Source organism: Benincasa hispida, chromosome 12 (assembly GCF_027475165.1).
Source record: "Benincasa hispida cultivar pf3 chromosome 12, pf3_genome.v1.1, whole genome shotgun sequence".
Classification (NCBI taxonomy): Eukaryota; Viridiplantae; Streptophyta; class Magnoliopsida; order Cucurbitales; family Cucurbitaceae; genus Benincasa; species Benincasa hispida.
Genome location: NC_143489.1, coordinates 15,473,416 through 15,493,877, shown reverse-complemented (window position 1 = coordinate 15,493,877; position 20,462 = coordinate 15,473,416). Strand labels below are relative to the sequence as shown.

The following is a 20,462-nucleotide window of genomic DNA, read 5'->3' as shown; positions in this document are numbered from 1 at the left end:
ATGATGAAGAAGACGGTAATGAAGGAGTTAAGATTTGCATTGATCACAAAATATCTTAATATCTCAAGCTAAAATGTAATACAATATAGAGATTAGAAGGGAAATGAAGGACTCTGCGTCAAGGCTGCCAGTGGTGCCATGGTTGAATGGTGGAGATGTCTCTCTCGAGCTCTATCTCCAGCGAATGCTCCGATCGTCACTTGGTTTGGATTGTGAAGATGAAGAATTCTCACTGGAAATCTCTTTCAAGCTCTCATCTGTGATCACAAACTTCTGCCTTGAAGCAAAAGCTCGGATGTCTCAAAATGAAAGTCTCAAAGGCTATTTATAGAACTTGGATGCCGACAGCTATAATGATGGAGGTATGACTCACTGCTTCTTTTGTCGTGGTATGGGCGTTGTCACATCACCTTATCTTGTTGATACTCCCAAGGTATGCGCCCGAGCTGAATTTAGCTAAAGTTATCAATGCGTTCTACCCATCTTGCGATCTTCTATTATGGCTGTCAATCCGTGGCCGCAATCTCTATTTGTTCACCGCATTCTCCATGCGTTGGACGCATGCGATTACTGCAATTTCCATGCGTTGGACGCATGGGGTTACTGCAACTTCCATGCGTTGGACGCATGGGGTTGCCGTCTTCGTTCGTCTTTTGCAGTCGCCTGGCTTTAGCGCATGCGTTTGTCTGTGATTGCTTATTACAAACGCATGCATTTGATTCTTGCGATAGCTACAAAAATAGACACCTTGGCACAGAATAACGCATAATATTGGGTCAGTAAGGTTTTAGGTGCTTATCGACGCAAAACTCAATTTTTCACAAATTCTAAGTATTATCACTGCGTTTTCTACATGTTAGCCCTCATAATTCTAAATAAAAGGCTTATAATAACTGGCATTTCTGCCAGTTATCATACATGATGGAGGGTTCAGATATGGGTGGATGACGACAAATCTATTGCATAAATGGAGTCCTCAAAGGAGCTTGAATATTGCCTATAAATGCTCTTGCTCAAATAACTTCTTCAAGTGCGTGAATTATTTCGAGAAAATAAGAGAAGAAATAAGAGATGTGTTGGAGCGTCAAGATAAATACACTCGTTAATATTATATATTTTATAATACTAAGTGGAGTAAAAATTCAGGTACGCACACAAGAAAATAAATAAATGGGCTGCAAGATCTAGTAAACATGAAGTACAATCATACGATCTGTATGAAGGTGTGTTTCATGTGAAAACCGGATGTCATAGTCTCAATACTAAAGAAAGAAATGTTCAAATATTGAGGCTAAACAGGTCCGAGCGGTACTGTTCATGTAACAAGTGGCAAGCGTTCGACATTCTATGCTCGCATTTTATGGCAGTTTGCTCAAATTTTAACATGAACTACGAGGATTTTATTGAGGACTACTATAAATTGTCAACGTATGCTGAATGTTATTCTCCTCAATTTCAACCTGTACCGCATGAAAACTACTGGATCACGCCTCTAATATGCCCGTCTTACATCCTGATCCATCGTTGTTGAGAAAACCTGGTAGACCAAAAAGTTCACGTTATCATAACGAGATAGATTGGACAGAACAAATCACTCGACAACGATGTGGATTTTGTAATCAGTTAGGCCATAATCGAAGGAAGTGTCTTGCTTTACTAAGACGGGCTCTAGATAGTTAGGGATTGAGAAATAATTTTTTTTATATATATTCAATTTTTTTATTATAATTTATTGTATATTCAATTTTTTTATTGTAATCTATAAAGTCGTACATTATTCTTTTAATTGAGAAATAAATATTTTTTATCATGTATATTTAATTAAGTGTAGATACTTTTATCGTATATTCAATTTTTTTATTATAATTTATAAAATTGTATATTATTCTTTTAATTAAGTTTTACATTATTTAATTGAGAAATAAATAATTTTTTTATTATGTATATTTAATTTAGTTAATTAAGTTGTCCTTCTTCTAATTGAGAAATAAATATTTTTTTCCTTTCAGATCATGGCTTTAAACCCAGGACCTATTTATCCCAATGTTTTGTACGACCAGTCCATTCATCAATCATCTGTTGTATGACGAGATCGTACTATTGGAAAAATATCTTGCAGGCGTCGAAAGGCAATTCTTCAACGCATTATCCCATTCCACCCTCGAATACTACCGCTACTCTGTACATCTTGATTCTATGGATTGTTAGATTGGGATTTATTCAGTTGGACTGGCATCTGATCAAAGCCTTGTTCGAGAGATGGAGACTTGAGACGCATACATTTCATTTGTCTGTTGGAGAGTGCACTATCACTTTACAAGACATAGAAGTGTTGTTGGGGTTACCTGTTGACGATGAGCCAGTCACCGGAGTGATATACGATAACTGGTCACAAGTTTGTCAACTGTACCTCGGTGTGACCCCACCTACCAACAAAATTAAAGGATCGAGGTTAAGTTTGATATGGTTAGGAACACAATTTCGTGAGCTCGCAGATGATGCAGACGAGGAAACCGTCATAAGATATGCGCGAGCATATATACTACAAATGATGGGTGGAAGTCTGTTTTCCGACAAATCAAGTCATTTTATTTACTTGATGTTCCTGCCACTATTAGCTAATCTCTATGATGTGAGGCAGTATTCGTGGGGTGGAGCATGTTTTGCATGGTTGTAAAGACAACTATGCAAAGCAACAAGACCTGAGGTTCGTGAGATAGCTGGGTCTCTCATACTTTTGCAACTATGGGCTTGGGAGCGATTTCCAACAATGGCTCCATAGCTACAACATGTCAATGACGCTCAGTTAGCTAGACGAGCCCATGGTTCTCGGTATTTTATTTTAATTCAATTTAATTTTTATATCACTGATTTAGTTAATTTAGAATCTAAATTATCAATTTAAAAATTTAGGTGGAGAGACAAATTTTGTATGACTAGGACAGCCACACATGTAATCAGCCAGTATAGATACATGTTATAGCCACACATATAACACTGAACCAAATTGATTATTTTATACACATTTTTATTATATTTGTCTTTAATGTTCTCCAATATAATATTTTGTGTTTCAGGTTATTTGGAAGCCATACAAAATTATTATGCATACTTTGTCTATTATTGTATGAATGGTCAAAACATATGGCGGACGATGAGTCCTCTCATAGTTCTCTCATATGTTTTCACATTGGTGAGTTGCATCTTCCTAACAGGGTGATGAGACAATTCAGTTTTCAGCAAGATGTCCCATCGCCTTGTAATACTGAACCCTGCATGATATCGACTTAAGGACTGTAGATTGGTCCGAAAAAATTGCACATTTGGTAGTGCGATGGCACTATCGTGCAAGGTTTATTGCAGTGGGGTTTCTATTGAACAATTTGATAGGGATGTCACTCAAGACTATATTCATTGGCACAATAATATTAAGGCGCTATGTCACTCGTCCCTGGTAAATGAATGAATATTATCTAATTATTTTTAATTTAAATTTATTTTAAAAATTATCTAATTGTTTTATAATTCACATAAATCGAACAACAACAGTAGACTCCGTGATGTTGCGAATGATCCGAACCAGGTTCTTGCTATATGTAGTGACAACCAAAGCTATATGAAGGATGTACGATATACCTATTGTTCCTCCACCAGCTCCTAAACGTAGAGGACTTGTTTGGGAAAAGGATGAGTTTGATGAGGTTGCCCATAATGTGGAAGAGTTGCCCCTGTGATGCAGACGCAAAATCAAACTGATTATATTAGTCCGATGATGATGATGCCAACATTTGGTTCAGGACATTATGACTCAGAGGTCGGTCCTTCGTCTTCATATGTGCATGGACATGGTCGGGATCGTGGAGAGCATAATGAATATTTATATTATGAAGCGTCTGCAGACGTACCAGAGCAACCTCAAGTTCGAAGTCGACGACGACAACCAGCTCGAAATCGACGATGTCCGCCTTGTGGGACTCATTGATTTTTGTAATTATTTTTATATAAATGAGATATTTTAATTTACACTTTTTTATTTTTATGAGATATTATTTTTTTAATTTGTTCTTTTTAGAGTTAAGTTAAATAAAATAATAAATTAATAAATTGTTTTTATAAAATAGAATTTTTTTAAAAAAAAGAAAAAGAAAAAGAAAAGTGAAGGTCAAATCTTCAAAATTCGACCTAGGTTGGTCGAATTTTAAAGACTCAACACATTAAAAAAAACCATATTTTTATAAATAGTTTCAAAACAACAATATTTTTATAAATTACTTTTAAAATAATAATATTATTTTATTTTTCCCTTTGTGTGGTTGAAGGTTCAAATTATTTGATTTGAAAGGTTATATTGATTTTTTCTTTTTCTTTTTAACGAAAAAAGAGAGAATAAACCTATGAATATATATGCAATGGTCAATCAAATTTTAGCTAACAAAATTTAACAATATTTTAAAAACGAATGACCTAATTAAGAAATGTTGTTACAACGGTTTGGCAAAATTAAAAATCTTAAAAGATTCCAGACTCAATAAAAAGTATTACAAAAAAAATCTAAATTTACAACTTTATTTTAAAAACTATTTTGACAGTTACAATATTATCTTTTAACGTTTCACAAATATTTTAAAATCACTTGTGTAAATTAGAAATTCAACAAAGTAGTTCCAAATTCAATTGTCAAAGTTCCAAATTCCTTTGAAATCACTGTCATATCATTTTGAGTTTCAATAACTTTGGTTTAAAATAGGGGTGAATTTTGATTCTTTAAAAAATTGGAATATTATCTTTGACCTTCCATAACTGCTTCAAAACCACGTGTGAAGTAGAAATTCAATAGAATTTCAAATAAAAATTAGGACTTTGGATATTTGTGGGATAAGATTTGAATTTCAATTTTCTTTCGGGTCATACTATCACATTGTGTTAATTTCCATCCAACATCCAAACAAACGTATGCTCTAATACTAGTTCTGAAATATTCATGAAAGATCAAATCGATTAATTTTTTTTAAAAAAAAAAAATTCCAACCTCGAGATTGATAGTACATACTTAATGTCAATTAAATTATGCTAATTTTAGTAACGGATCGATAAAAACAATTAATGGAAAATAAATATTTAAAAAATGGAATTAAAAACAACCGAGTAATGGAATCTTAGGATGCCGACATGAATTGTTGTGTATAACTTTTAGAAATCAGAATTGAAAGAAAAAAAATGAAAAATGTTGTAAACTTGTGAAGCACAACGAAAACACGGATATCAATAAAATATAATATTAAACTAATATAATAATAATGAAATAAATTAAAAATAATATATAAATTAACAAAATATAAAATAAGAAATTTCTCTAAATTATCCACTTTCTCCCATTTTCATGGACTTTACTCAATGTGTGTGTTTTTAAAATCCACTAATACCACTTATTTATAAGGACTTTGGCAAGTAAGACGACGTGAATTTTATAGACACTAATAATGTGTAATGTTGAGACATATGGATAATATTTTTAAGAAATGAAGTATGATACATAATCAATAAACATTACATATATATATTTCAAACTAATGGTATTTGTTTATTTATTTTTTATTTTTGGAAGCATAACAAATGAGATAGGAGGATTTAAATCTCCGACCTCAAAAAAGGTAATGCATTCAATTACTTGAGTTATATTCACTTTGACAACAATACGGATTCATTGAGAGTAATATTATTGGTTTGTTATTTATCTTTAAAAAATATAGTATTATATTATAAATATGAAAATGGAAGAACTTCAAAGTTTTAATTTATAAAAGATGTTATTAATATACTCTTCTTTTACAATAATGAGATAGAGGATCGAATCTCTAACCTTGAGTTATAGTCTTTTTCGTTATTAATATCGTAGCAAATTTTATTTAACTATACTAATATATTAATTAGTTTTTTTCTTCCTTTGAAAGAAATATCTTTTTTTAAGAAAAATATCTTAACTAGTTGATCCATAGAGATTAGGAGTAGATATTAAAATCTTAATATAAGAAATTATGAATAATTTGTTGTAGAGACGGAGAAAAAAACAAATCTATTATTTTAGTTTAACAATTATAGGAATAGAGACATATTTCACCGAAAGTGAAATATAATCCACTGTTCTTATAGTATAATAAATATAAGATATACAAATTTGAACATCCGGACTTAAGTATAAGTTGAAAATTAAGAATTTTATTTTCTGACAATTTTTCTTTAATATAACATATCTTGAAATTGAATTTGTATTTCAATACGTCATGGGTAGGTGTTTTAACAGTTATATGCTCATTGTATTTTGACACTTCTTCTTAATTAATATTCTTTAATTTCAACTGAGATGATTTTGGTTTAATTGGATTTAAGCTATTCCTTCTTTTATTTTAAATTTGTAATATATAGTGGAGACAATATTTTTACGTGAAGTTATAAAGTTCAAACCACGTTAAATTAAATATTTGGTGTCAGCTTTCTTAAATTATTTTAATTTTTTTAATTTATCGATGGATTTAATAATAAATATCTTAAATATTCATTAATTAAGGTTATAAAACTTATTTTAACATTTGAACACCTAATTCTAATTTCATTTGACCTATGCTCTCTCTCGGCTTCGACAGTCAATTATTTGGTATATTAGGCTTTGAAGGTTTGGAAATTCTAGAGCATATTTTACCTACCTCTTCAAAGACTTAGACTTGGACTTGGTCTATCTCTATCTTATGCATTTCTCTCTCTCATAAGAAAATATTTTCAAACATCAACTACTCTCTTTCTAATAAGAGAAAATCTTTACTTTCACTCACCAAACATTAGTTTAGACTTGAGAGAGAGAGGTAAATTAAGTTGGTAAGAAAATTTTATATCAAAATATAGAAAAATAATTTTCATTCTATTATTTTGATTTGGTGAACAAAATATAGCGTAAGGTCAATGTCATACCTAATGTAAAAAAAAAAAACAATTATTGTTGAAAATAGAACTAAATAATAGTATACTTCTATGAAGTGCATATAATTGTCTACATTGAATTTGAAAATTGTGAATTAAAGACAAGAATTTCAAAATTATTTTTCTTTGCTTTCATGGGTTTCATTTCTTTTTAGAAATTATTAAATTTTTGTTTGTATTTAAAAAATTGATAAATGGATCCCTTTCATTATAGAGATATTAGTAACTATATTTCTTGAATTTAAATTTAAGAAGGGATGGGGTGAATTTAGACTTGACAAAATAAACCAAAAATCAGACTAAAATAATATAAGATAGGATAAGATTTAATCCTAATTTGTTTGGAAATAAGAAAAATTCATATCCTAATCTTAGTAGGATTAAGATAAACTTTAAATTAGATTCCCGATTAATCTATAACTCCATATGAGGTAATTAACAAAAAAAATCTGACTTCTTCTCATGTTCTACAATTCTCTCCATCTTTGACTTTGACATTGAAACCTTTTTTCTTTCTTTGATAGGTTCCCTTATCTCCAAATGACAAATTTATCATTATTGTCATGTAAATATTCGGATGCATTTTTTCTTATCCAAATTTTGACATCAAACAAGAACTAAAATTGAACTCTAACTTATTTTTCTAAGTTTTCAGCTCAGAAACCAAATGGGAATGATTTAATGACATTTTTTTTATTTTTTTTATTTAGTAACCTTTTATTTTTAATTTTTTTCCTCATAAAACCATATCTTTCTTTTCTCTCTCCTTTCAAGTATTACAACTTAAAATAAGATTATGACTTTTGATTCACTATATTACTACTTTTTTTAGTACACTATATTACTACTTTTTTTAGTACACTATATTACTACTTTAATAATATCAAAATAGTATAAGTTTTAAATTTTTTAGCCAAAATTTCAATATTTCTCAAGATTCCATTTTCATTTTTAAAGTTAACTAAAATCTATCTATTTATATATATTTTTGAAAAGGAAATATTATTACACTTCACGCAAATGTAAAAAAGTAATCCTTCCTTGCAATACAAAAGAAAATGATCAGGAAAGCATTCAAATCTATATTTTAACTCAACATAATTGATCTAAATAATAATAATAATAATAATTTTAAAAAAAATCCATTGAAAATATTATTACACTAAAAAGATCCATGGTACTATAACATTATGTTGATTTAAATGGATGTTAACTATTACATTCAAGTTCAACTAATTTGTAAGTTATAACCAATTATAAATTACAAGTCATGAAATTTGACTAAATTAAGGTTGATTGAATGATCTCATTTTTTGTATTACGAACAAAACAATATTGTTCTAGAAAATTTTGTTAATAATTAAGTTGTTGTTGGATATATATCAAGAATTCCAAACACTAGTAAGGTGTCATGTAGAATGCCAAATTTGATATGACATTTCATGCTTTTGGACATTGAATATTAAATTTCCTTTGTGTGTTCTCTATGATCAAATTATTATATCTTATCTTTATGTTGGAAAATCCACTTCCATTAACTTACTTTTCTTGAGCCATAATTATTCCATGTGCAATTCTTGTTAACATCTTTCTAAACAAGTATTATTAATTTAAATGCAAAGGAAATAATCATTTATTTGATTATTAATCTTATCCAATTATTTTTTTAATCACAACAATGTTGTCCTATGACATATTGATCTTGATCCATATTTTATTCTAAAATAAATTTGAAAATCTAAAAATAGTTAGAAATTAGATAATCATTTTGTTTTTTTGTTTTTTCATTTTTAAAAGTTGAACTTATTTATTTGCAATTTTTTTTTTTAATTATATTGATATTTTTTTCATTTTTTCATTTTCAAATTTTAGTTTAATTTTTAAAATATTGATTAAAAAAAGTACATAACAAAAGCAATAATTTAGATGGGAAAGAATGTTTATAGGATTAATTTTCAAAATTTAAAAACAAAAAATCAAATCATTACACTTAAGGCGGGTAACCATTTGGTTTTAATTTTTGAAAATTAAAAAAAAAAATTAAATCATTACACCTATGATCTCTTTGATAACCATTTGGTTTTTGCTTTTTGGTTTTTAATTTTTGAAAATTAAGCCTACAAACACTCATTTTATCTCTAGGTTTATTGTTTTGTTATCTATTTTCTACTCATGTTTTTAAAATTCAGGCCAAAATTTGAAAATTACAAAAAGTAATTTTTAAAAACTTATTTTTGTTTTTAGATTCTTACTAAGAATTCAACTCTTATATTTAATAAAGATCCAAACAATGGTAATATATATATATATATATAATTAAAAAAACAAAATGGTTATCATCAAACAGGTCTAAGTTTTTGTCTCTAATTAACTTCTGTACTGAAATATTCTGAGAGAAAGAAAACTTATTTTCACAAAAGATTTTTTTTTTTTCATTTTTTAGATCAATATGTTGGTACATTTGATCACAATTTCAATGAGTCAATAAAGACAGAAAAAAAAAAAAAAAACTTTTCTTTCAGTACACAGAGAAATGAAACCTTGAAAAAGGCATAATTTAGGAATTAGGAATTATAATACATATCATATCCAAAAAACATGAGTGATGTTCCTTAAACATGTTGTCAAATCAGGCCATTTTTTATCTCCATGTGTGCTTCAAATTAGTCTTTATTTCTCCACTAGAAATTTTTGTAGCACATTTTATTAAATTTTAGTTATATTATATGTTAATAAATTTGACTGGAAGATGACAGACACAACCCAAAAATCTGGCCAACCTTATCAAGAAAACAAGTCTGCTAATGATTTTGTTGAGAAAGAGAAGCGATTAGAAATGAGAATTGTCCCCCCAGAAAAAGAACCATGTTGAGTTATATTTTCTGACTACATAATCTTTATGCATCTTTCTATCTATCTATATATATTAATTAAACTAATAATGTCAAAGAAAAAAAAAGTTAAATTCTGAAGATTATCAATATCTTACTCAGAGAAGTCGAATGCTGCTGAAGATATTCTTTTCCTTGCATCTTAGATGAATGTTCTATGGTTTTCTTTTTATAATAAGCTTGAAATAAAGTTACTCGTACCCTTGCAACGACGGAGACCTAGCTTTCTGGTTATATTTTTTTGTATTGTCTCTTTCCTGATCGAGGGGTCAAAAGGGCTTTTTTGGTTTGGTCTTTCCTGAATAGGGTGTCTCTGCTTTGTCACCTTGGCTATATTTAGTTTTTCTCCCGCTTTCAATATATTTTCTCTTTAAAATAATGAAAAGTTAAACTATTTCAATCTTAGACCATGTACTTTTAAATGCCCAATTTTAATCTATATATACTTTCAATAAATCTCAATTTTAGTCTCTAAAAGTGAATGTTTATCAAAATTGGTTTAACAAAAATCATAATTTTCAGGTAAGAAAATATAATATGAGAAAATTTATAGTAAAATTATTTATAGATAATAAAAAGTTTTTGAAAAAATCAACAATCTAATTTTTTTTTTTTTTAATTACATAGACTAAAATTAGACATTTAAAAATATAAGAGTAATATTGAATAAGTTTTAAACCATATGAACCAAAATAATACTTTAAAACTATATTAAAAAAAAAAATTGTCACACGACATACTAGAGTTGAATAATTCGGCAAAATAGAAACATGAATGAGGCTTAGTCGCAACATAACTACAATAAAAGCATGGAAGGACATATTTGTAAATTTAATAGGGGGAAAAAAACGCCCACCGTGGGGTTCGAACCCACGACCACAAGGTTAAGAGCCTTGCGCTCTACCGACTGAGCTAGACGGGCTTTTTAAATTAAAATCTTTAATATTTATATCTTTTCTTCTTTAAAAAATATTTTTAAATAAATCTTTGTTTTTTTCACGTGATCACCAACGCATTATGATCTTATTTCAAAAGATAAATAAATGCTTTCGTTGAAATTAACCATATAAAATTTATATACTTAATTACTTCTATCAATTTTTTATATTATATATATCAATTTTTTAGAGATTTATACTATAAATGATGATATATAATATAAAAATTTACTTCTATTGTATAAACGATGTCTTATGTATTTTAATATTTGTATTAACTTTTTATTTACGATGATTCAACTCTTTATTTTTATTTTTTCAGAAATCATCCATAAATATTCTTTTAAACTCTACATAAATATCATATCCTAACTATGGTAATTCAATTTATTTTGATAAGAATCATTCAACACCCCAGTATAAAACCATAACTAAACACATAAATACTAATTTACACTTTTTTATTAATTGACAAATAACAACACAGAACCTAACAAAGTACGTTGACAAAAGGAAAGACCTCAGAAGAAAAACGAGCAAATAAGAAAATTACAATTTCTTTTCCCAATAAAAAAAAAAAAAAAAAAAAAAAAAAAAAAAAAAGCACACAAACAAACATTTAATAGAAATTAATTGGGATTTTAAGCATAATCACCAGAGACAGGAACAGGGGCATAAGAGGAAATAAAGATATCGCCATAGATAAGGCCAGCAAGCCCACCACCAATAAGTGGGCCGACCCAATAGATCCAAATTTGAGAGAAGTCTCCGCTAACAACAGCTGGGCCGAAAGAACGGGCCGGGTTCATGGACCCACCGCTAAATGGGCCGGCAGCGAGGATGTTGGCACCAACAATGAAGCCGATAGCAATTGGGGCAATGGTTCCAAGAGAGCCCTTTTTGGGGTCTGCGGCTGTAGCGTAAACTGTGTACACCAGACCGAAGGTGATTATTATCTCGAATACTACTCCTTCAAATGCTCCCAGTCCCGCCGCCACGCCGTGGGTAGGAATACTCTGTAAATTTAAACAATTTTTTTTTAATAATTACCTTTTTTTTTTAAGTTTCGCATAACAAAATATATATATATATATATATATATATATATATATATATATCATTTTGGTTAATTTTTATTGAAATTAATTATACAATAATAATAATTTTAATATAAAAAATTATGTGAATGATAGTAAAAAAATTTAAAGAGAAAAAAAATCAACAATAAAGCTAAAAAAGAAAAAGAAAAAGATCAACAACAAAGCTAACCAAAGAGATTAGATTTAAGATTATTAAAAAATATAATAATCAATATTGGACATTTGAAAGGATTGAATCCTTAAAAACTATGATATCATTATCATCTATATATTTTAAGAGTTGTTTCGTTTAAGTCTTCGTACTTTTTAATAAAACTAGTATTATATATTGTTAATTTAAAATTTATTTTATTAAAATGGACAAATTTATAATAAAACTTTTCAACTTTCAACTTAAAAAAGAAATATACACCAAATTTTAGGTGGGAAATATTAATATAAACTGAATTTATTTTAGAAATGCTAATGCTAATTTTACAATAAATATTAATTTTAAATTTTATTAAAAGTATATGATTAAATTTAAATATTTAAAAGTAGAAAGGTTAAATAAAATAAGTCTTGATATTTTAACTTAGAAAGATTCATAAATATTTATGAGTGTCGAATTTATATTTTTTTATATAATTTATAATTATAAATATATCTTGAAGCCTAATGTAGTGGATTAGATTTTAAAATTAATTTAGGATTTATTAAATAATTTTTATGTAAAATATAACTATTTGAAAGTCTAGAATATTTAATTTAATGCTTAAAAGACAAGGATAAAAATAAAAAAATATATACAAAATTAGATAGATTGGAAGAAGAAAATAAAATTTGTTGGTACTATATTAAGCCAATCATGATTGGTTTTAAAGAATTGGAAATTGTTGACTTTGAAAACGACAGAAGGATGTTTTTGCAATTGGCTTTATAAATAAATATATCCAACAAATATTTAAAATCGTAATTACCAACTCCAAATCGCCAATGCAGTTTATTGTTTATTTACCGTTTTTTATTATAAAAGATATTATTGGATTGGTTATAAGATTTAAGAAAATTAATTTAACAATTTATTTACTTTGCCGTTGGTAACGAATTGAAGGAGGAGGCAGGCAACAATGGAGCCAAGCAATTGGGCGATCCAGTAGAACAAGCCGGTCAAGATGGTGATGTTGCCGCCGATGGCCAACCCGAAGGTCACCGCTGGGTTCAGGTGGCCACCGGAGATGTTTGCTGCCATTGACACACCGACAAATAGGGCAAATGCATGAGCCACCGCCACCGCCACCAAACCCGGTGCATCCAATGGCGCATCAGATGTCAACTTACCTACACGTCACACCGTCAATCCAAATCAGTAGAACAGCTCTCGAAAGGTTTAACATGTAACTATTAATATCAATTAAACCTAAATACCTTGACTTTCAATTTTATATCTAATAGATCGATAAATTTTTATAAGTGGTATAATAAGTTTTAATTTTTAGATTTATATCTAACAAATTCTTAAAAAAAATGAAAATTTATAAAATTACAAAATAACTTAAAGTTTGTTAACCAAACCTATAATTTAACAAATTAAAACACATTTAACTAGTTAAATATAAGAACTCATTTTTAAATCTCTTCAACAGATTTGAACTAAAAATGTGTCAATTTTAATCCGTAAGAGTTTAACACTAATTAATATATACCATTAAAAAGATTCATAAATTCATATTTATTCATCGAAAATAAAATTATAAAATTATAAAATTATGACAGATTTCTTCGTTTTCAATTTTGTATCTAATATATTCTTAACATTTTGATTTAATGTCTAGATAATTCATTGAATTTTTTAATTTTGTATCTAATAAATTTTTGACTTATTTAATATATTTGCAAAATGAACATTATAAAATTATATATACTCAGTCATAAACATAAACAATGTCTAATAAATAACTAAACATATAATTTAACGAATAGAAACAAATTCAATTATAACTAGCACAAGGCTGCAAGCAACCACTCCTTTTTACTAATTATCTCATTAACAAAATTTAACAATAGCTGTGATTAAATATATTATCATACACACACATATGAGGACTAAAAATAAATTTTACGGAAAGATCTCTAAATTTTCAACATTGTGTCTAATTAATTTTAAAAAATAAAAATAGTTAAAAGGGAAGTAAAGAGAGTTGAAAGAGACCGTAGGCGATGGCGGAACCGACGCCGGCGAAGACGAAAAGGAGAGTGGCGATAAATTCAGAGAGATAAGCTTTAAGAGAAGCCGCACTGAAGGAATCGGCGGCGGAGCCCACGGCCAACTTCACCATTTTCGGCGACGGAGATCGAAGAAGAGTTTGAAGAGAGAGAGAGAGAGAGAAGAAGAAGAAGAAGAAGCTAGAAGATTCCGGCGGAGTTAGGGATGGTCTCAGAGCAGGGAAGTTACGGGGTTTTTATAACACCAAAGCAACGTCGTTTTGATTTAATTTTAAATTTTTTTTAAATTATTTATTTTATTGGAATTGCATTGAGAGTGAGAGTGAATTTTGTGGTTGAAAACGATGAGAGAGAGAATTGGCACGGTGCCGACCAAACCGCCCTCCCCTCTCTTTCGTTACTTCGATTTTTTTCCCCTCATTTTTTATGGGGTTAATTTCTCAAATTTTTGTCATTTCTTTCCAAATCATAATTGATGTAAAAAAATATCTATTTTAATTTGGGGTTGTATTAATTAAGATGTTGAACTAGTAATTAATTGTATTAATTTTAACTCTTGATTTTATTAGTATATTAACTTATATCATCTATTATGTTTTGTTTGAATATATATTATGTGGGATTTATAATTTTATTAATTAAGTCTCTAAGCTAAGCACAAAAATTTGGACTTTCAAATAGAGTTTCTTTTGAAAATTATACATATCAATTTTAATTGTCCATTTTGTTAATTTGTATATGTGTATAAGGATGGATGAAACAACAATTTTTAAAGGTAATTTCAATAAATGCTTTAATTTACAATAATTTTTTAACGAAAAAGTGTAAATTGATATACTTAATAAAATTCATAATTTAAATTGATATACAATTCTCAAAATATATAGTAATATTGATATTTTTTCCATGATTCAAGTTTGATGAATTCACAAAGATAGGCGTTATATTTATTGAATATAAGTCAACTAATTAATTGACATACTTAATTGTTGTGTTAGGTTCATTTTGGATTTTTCTTTTTTCTTTTTTCTTTTTTTGTTCTAATTATATATAGGATATGTTGAACTTCTATTGAATTATACTCCAAGTTAGACATTTTATTTGTAACTATATAAATTTAGTTTTAAATTTAGCGTGTAGTTGATTTAACTTTTCAAGTGTTTAATTTTAAAAATTGAAATATTTGACGGCCCCTTAAAATAGTTTTAAATAACTTTCAAAGTTATTTTAAACCTTTTTATCAAAAGAATTTAAATAAAAATTAATTTTTTTAAAAGCATATTTTTTTTCTAGTCAATTAAAAAAGATCCTTAATCTTTGTAATTTTAAAATTTTAAATTATTATAATCTCTTATGCAAATAAAGTCAATAATTTGATTTTTACCTCGTAGAAACCCTAACTAAATAGATTAAAAGAATAGACAAGTTTAATATAGCAAACTTCAATATAGCTAAATTAATTTTAAAATATTATACCATGTTGCAAAATTGAGAAAAAAAATGAAAAAGAAAACAATATTAATAGAAAACATGTGTAAAATATTTACCATGGTAATAGATTGTAGGGTAGAACTGTGAAATTTTATCCTATCACAAGGATGAAATGAAAAACTTTAAAAATAATTGGAGCTAAATTGAAATTAAATTAAAATGACAAGAACCCAACTAAAATATTAAAAATTATAGGGATGAAATTAAAATTAAAAAGAAATGAAGGAGGGCAAATTGGTAATTTAGTTTTGGTACTAATCTAACTTTGAAGAAATAAAACTTCTGGTTGGCATTAAAAGAATGTGAATGATGGGGTTGGGATGTGTGACAGCTTTATTGGCATTATAATAAAGTAAAAGTTCAACTTTTCCATTTTATTTTAGACATAGAGATTGGAATGTTCTGGAGAGGATTAGGAATTTCTACAATAAGACAAGGATCATTCTTCAATATTTTATGTTGCTTTTAATTAAATTAATCCTAAGGGGGTTCTTATATATATATATATGCACACATTCAAATATATTCTTTTTTTCCTGTTCTTGTTATTATATCTAAATTAATTATTTTTAAGGTTAAAAATCATTTTTGCTGTATGAATTTTCATTGATATAATAATATAATTAATCTTAAACTTTCATACGTAATAATTTAATTTTTATATATTTAATTTTGTATCAATAGCTCATTTAATATCTATTTGATTTTTGTTTTTTAAAATCAAACTTATAAATACTCTTTTTATCTATAAATTTCTTTGTTTTGATATTTACTTTCATCGTTATTTTTAAAAATCAAGTTAGATTTTGAAAATTTTAAAAATATTTTCAAAAAGTAGGTTTTGTGTTTTAGAATTTGATTGAGAATTCAAATGGTTTTTTTTTTTCAAGAAATGTTATAACTATAATATGAAATCTCGGAGAAAACGAGCATAAATTTCAAAAACATAAAACTAAAAACGAAATTGTTATCAAAATAGACCTTAATTTTTGTTATTTAGTAGGTAATAAATTAATTCCTATTTTTCCAAATTTGTAAAAAAAATTAATTCCTACCATAGTGATATTTGGTACTTGGTCCTTGATGAGGTTTAATATTTCTATTTTTTCTTTTTTTCAACATTATTCTTTAGGCTACCGTTTACTTAATTGAAACCCCTTTTTAGTAAAATTTTTGTGAGCTAAATTTTTTGTTTGCTCTGGTAATCTTTCATTTGTCTTCTCAATAAAATAAGTTGTTTATAAAAACTTACCATAAAAAGTTCTATCACAATTAAATTTAAATCTTTATTATTTAATACTGAGTCCCTATGTAAATAGATTCATTAAATCTTAACAATAATTTTTTGAATAAAGACAAAATCGTTATATATTCTAAAGTACATGAACTAAATTCTTATGTAATAAAATTCATGGATTAAATTACTACAAAATTAAAAACATAGACATTAAATCCTAATAAATCAAAATTTATGAACTAATTATTACTTTCATTGAAGTTTAGGGCATAAACCAAAAGTGATTTTAACCTCTTTTTTATTATTATTCTTACACTTACAAAACTTTACAGTTGATTTACATACAATTTCTATATGAGGATAAATCTTACATTAGAGGAATGGTAGGATAGGATATGTTTGCATAACTAGGGTAGTTTTTATAGACAATAAAGTGTTGGTTCATTTATTTTAATGTTAGTGTAATTTGTAAATAATATCTAAAAGATAATTTATCATAGTAAATCATTATCTTTCTTTCTTTTTTCTTTTTTCTTTTTTTTTTTTAATGTAAATGTAAAAATGTATACTTTGTAAAGAGCTAACAATGTCTTGGCTAGTTTTTTTCTTCCTCCTTTTTGAAACTTAACTACTTAATTATGCATAAATTGACTTTTAAATCATAATCCTATATTTTAATTTGTACATTTACAAAATAATAATAATAATAATAATGTTGTGTTCTTGTCAATATTTTTGCAACCGGAAAAAAAGTTATAAATATTTTGTAAATAGTGTTATTTTAGAGTAATTATTTTAAATGATAAATCTGTTGAAAATATTTTCAAGAGTATAACAAAATGTCACCGTCTGTCAGTAATAGACCACGATTGACATTTATCATTGACATTCATAGATGTTCCATCATAGCAAAATGTCACTGTTTATAATTTTTTTTTTATATTTATAAATAAATTAGTTCATTTTATTTTATTTAAAAACGACCTTGTTTTTAAAGAATATATTTAAATTCTTTAAAAAAATTTCGAAGATAATCCACGTGAAATGTTCCATCATCCGAAATTTTTAAACAAAACTTTTGATTTTCCCTCCTTTTTTTTAAGAACTTGATTTCCTTTTTTCCCCCTCTTTTTGATAAAGTGCGTATGTGACAGAATTATGCTCTATCCACTTATATTTAACGGATATATATATAGTAATAAAAAAAAATTATATTAAATTAAAATTGATAAATTTTGGGTGAATAATCAGATTTTAAAAGACGAAATTGTGACACGTTGACATTACAGAACCCGCGCAATAAACTTGGAATTCACCGTCCATGAAGCTAATTATGGTGTGAATTCCACAAAGGGTCCATTAGTAGAGTTTTAGTGGGGTTTTTATTTATTTATTTATTTCAATATATATATATATATATATATATTAATAATGTAATTGATGGATAATATAATTAATCCACGATCAAATGACAGGTAATGATAATTATATTAAAAAGTGGTCGGTTTTAAATTTATTCATCAATTATTTCAGCGAAGCATATATATGTTATAAAATGGGCACAGCCTATCAATTGGATACTCCAACTACTACATCCAATAAATAACCATGAAAATAATTTAAACAAATTTTTATGTTTTATTTCATTTATATATATATAAATAGATATAATTCTTAATTGAATCAAATGCTCGATGGGTTTGATAGCATTTATAAAAACCTCACATTTATATTAAATATAAAAGATTTCATTACGACAATTAGACTTGGATAGCCTAAGTTACTAATCGATTTCATTCTTGAATTAATCCAATCATGCAATGTTATAAACAGACTATTCTAAATAACCGGTTAATTTACACACGTGTTTTGATTTTTGCTAATTGACGATTAACACACAATTACATGTCACATATCATATACGAATTATATATTATTATATTTGTGTTTGAAATTTCTTTTAGCCAATTTGAACATTTCTTTTGGAGCTAGGCATTTTATAGATTGGATTTGAGTATTTTGTTTGGCGTGAGTATATATATATATTTTTTAATTTTTGAAAAGGGTTGAACAATTTTATAATTCGATTTCAGGATATATTAAATTCATCAATTATTTAATTAAACATTGACTTGAAGAAAAAGAAAAGGAAAAAATTTCCCAACTTTTAGGTTTATCCGTTTCTATTTATAAAAATCCAAGTCATTGTTTAATTTATTTTAATGTTTTTATTTGTAAAATTTGTTCCAAATAACAATCTTAGCCATTATTGTTAAATTATTCACATTACGTCCAATTTGAAGTAAGTTTTAATTATATTCTTAGATTTTAAAAATTTTAGTTTCTACACTTTTTAAAATTTGTTAAATAAAATCCCTTAAACATTGAAATTGATTAAAAAAAATTGTTATATTAATTTTTACCACGTTAATGTTTATTTATAAAATAAAAACCCTTAAAAAATGAGTCAATTTTTACTTATCAACTACTACATTAATTTAAATGATACTATAAATAATATTACATATATTTTAAAACTTTTACATATTAGCCGCAATGCCAATTTTTATCTTATATATATATATATATTCTTTTACAGATATTTTTTGGAATAAATTTGAAAATTCAAAAGTGAAAATTTAAAGTTTGGATTAAACTTTACCACAAAGTGTGACTATTTTGTATAATTTTGACCAGTTAAATTCTAATATTTCATTTCAGACAAAAGAAAAGAAAACTCATGTCACTGCATAAACTGATTCTAAACCACATGATTATCAAACTCAAGAACTTGTGGCTCAAAATTTTTGTAAAATTTAAAACAAAAGTTTAATGACAAGGTCGGATAAAACCAAATATTTCGAAAATTGTCATATAGTTAATCAAATTGATAATTTGGAAAACAATAAAATAATTCGTTCGATTAAAATTTGAAGTAATATTAGGGGTGGCTTTTCATTATTTTATTTTTTTTAGAACATTTTAATGATGGTATCGACGTCTTCCATTTTCTTCAGCTTTTAAAGATAGATTAATTGATTAAAAAAATAACAAATGCATAATGATGATTGATGCATTGATTTGGAGAAGACAACTAATACTTATAATTGGCCACTTTATTTTATGCAAACTATTATAATGCTTCATATTGTTAATTTTGAGCGAAAGTATGCACCTAATAAAAAATTGATAAGAGACCTCCAAATAAGAGAGAGAGAGAGAGAGAGAGAGAGAGAGGAAGAAAAAAAAGGGGGGGGGGGTGTGGAAATAGAGAGTTTTCTAAGCTTAAATTAATGAAAATTACATACATGACTACATTATAAATATAAACTTGAAAAATAATTGCTCCTACCTTGACAATGATGACAAATAAAAAGAGAGGACAAAAGGGAAACTAAACTAAAATAAACTCGATTCATAAAGATGTAAGGGACATCAAATCAATAGTTTATTTTCAAGCAAGATAGAGAATATTCTAACTATATATATATATGCCTATGTATGATTTTCTAATACTCAACTAATTTAAATTTGCTATCGGATAAACTAATTTGGTCTCAAACTTAAAATTTCCATTAAAACGAGTAAAAGATCCGAATATATCATTAACTAGATAGAAAAAAAAAGA

The 20,462-nt window shown here is 26.9% G+C and overlaps 1 protein-coding gene and 1 non-coding gene across 2 annotated transcripts; both read right to left on the bottom strand.

Annotated features, from left to right (window-relative positions):
* Positions 1-10,712: 10,712 nt before the first annotated feature.
* TRNAK-CUU (transfer RNA lysine (anticodon CUU)) lies at positions 10,713-10,785 on the bottom strand. The gene has a single exon. It is a non-coding gene; the product is annotated as a tRNA-Lys (tRNA).
* Positions 10,786-11,233: 448 nt separating this feature from the next.
* On the bottom strand, positions 11,234-14,327 carry TIP2;2 (tonoplast intrinsic protein 2;2). Its single transcript, XM_039050826.2, has 3 exons — positions 14,093-14,327; positions 12,971-13,221; positions 11,234-11,817 (listed from the first exon to the last, which is right to left on the bottom strand). Exons 1-3 carry the CDS (start codon positions 14,217-14,219, stop codon positions 11,443-11,445), a joined length of 753 nt encoding a protein of 250 aa, XP_038906754.2. The 5' UTR covers positions 14,220-14,327; the 3' UTR covers positions 11,234-11,442.
* Positions 14,328-20,462: the final 6,135 nt, after the last annotated feature.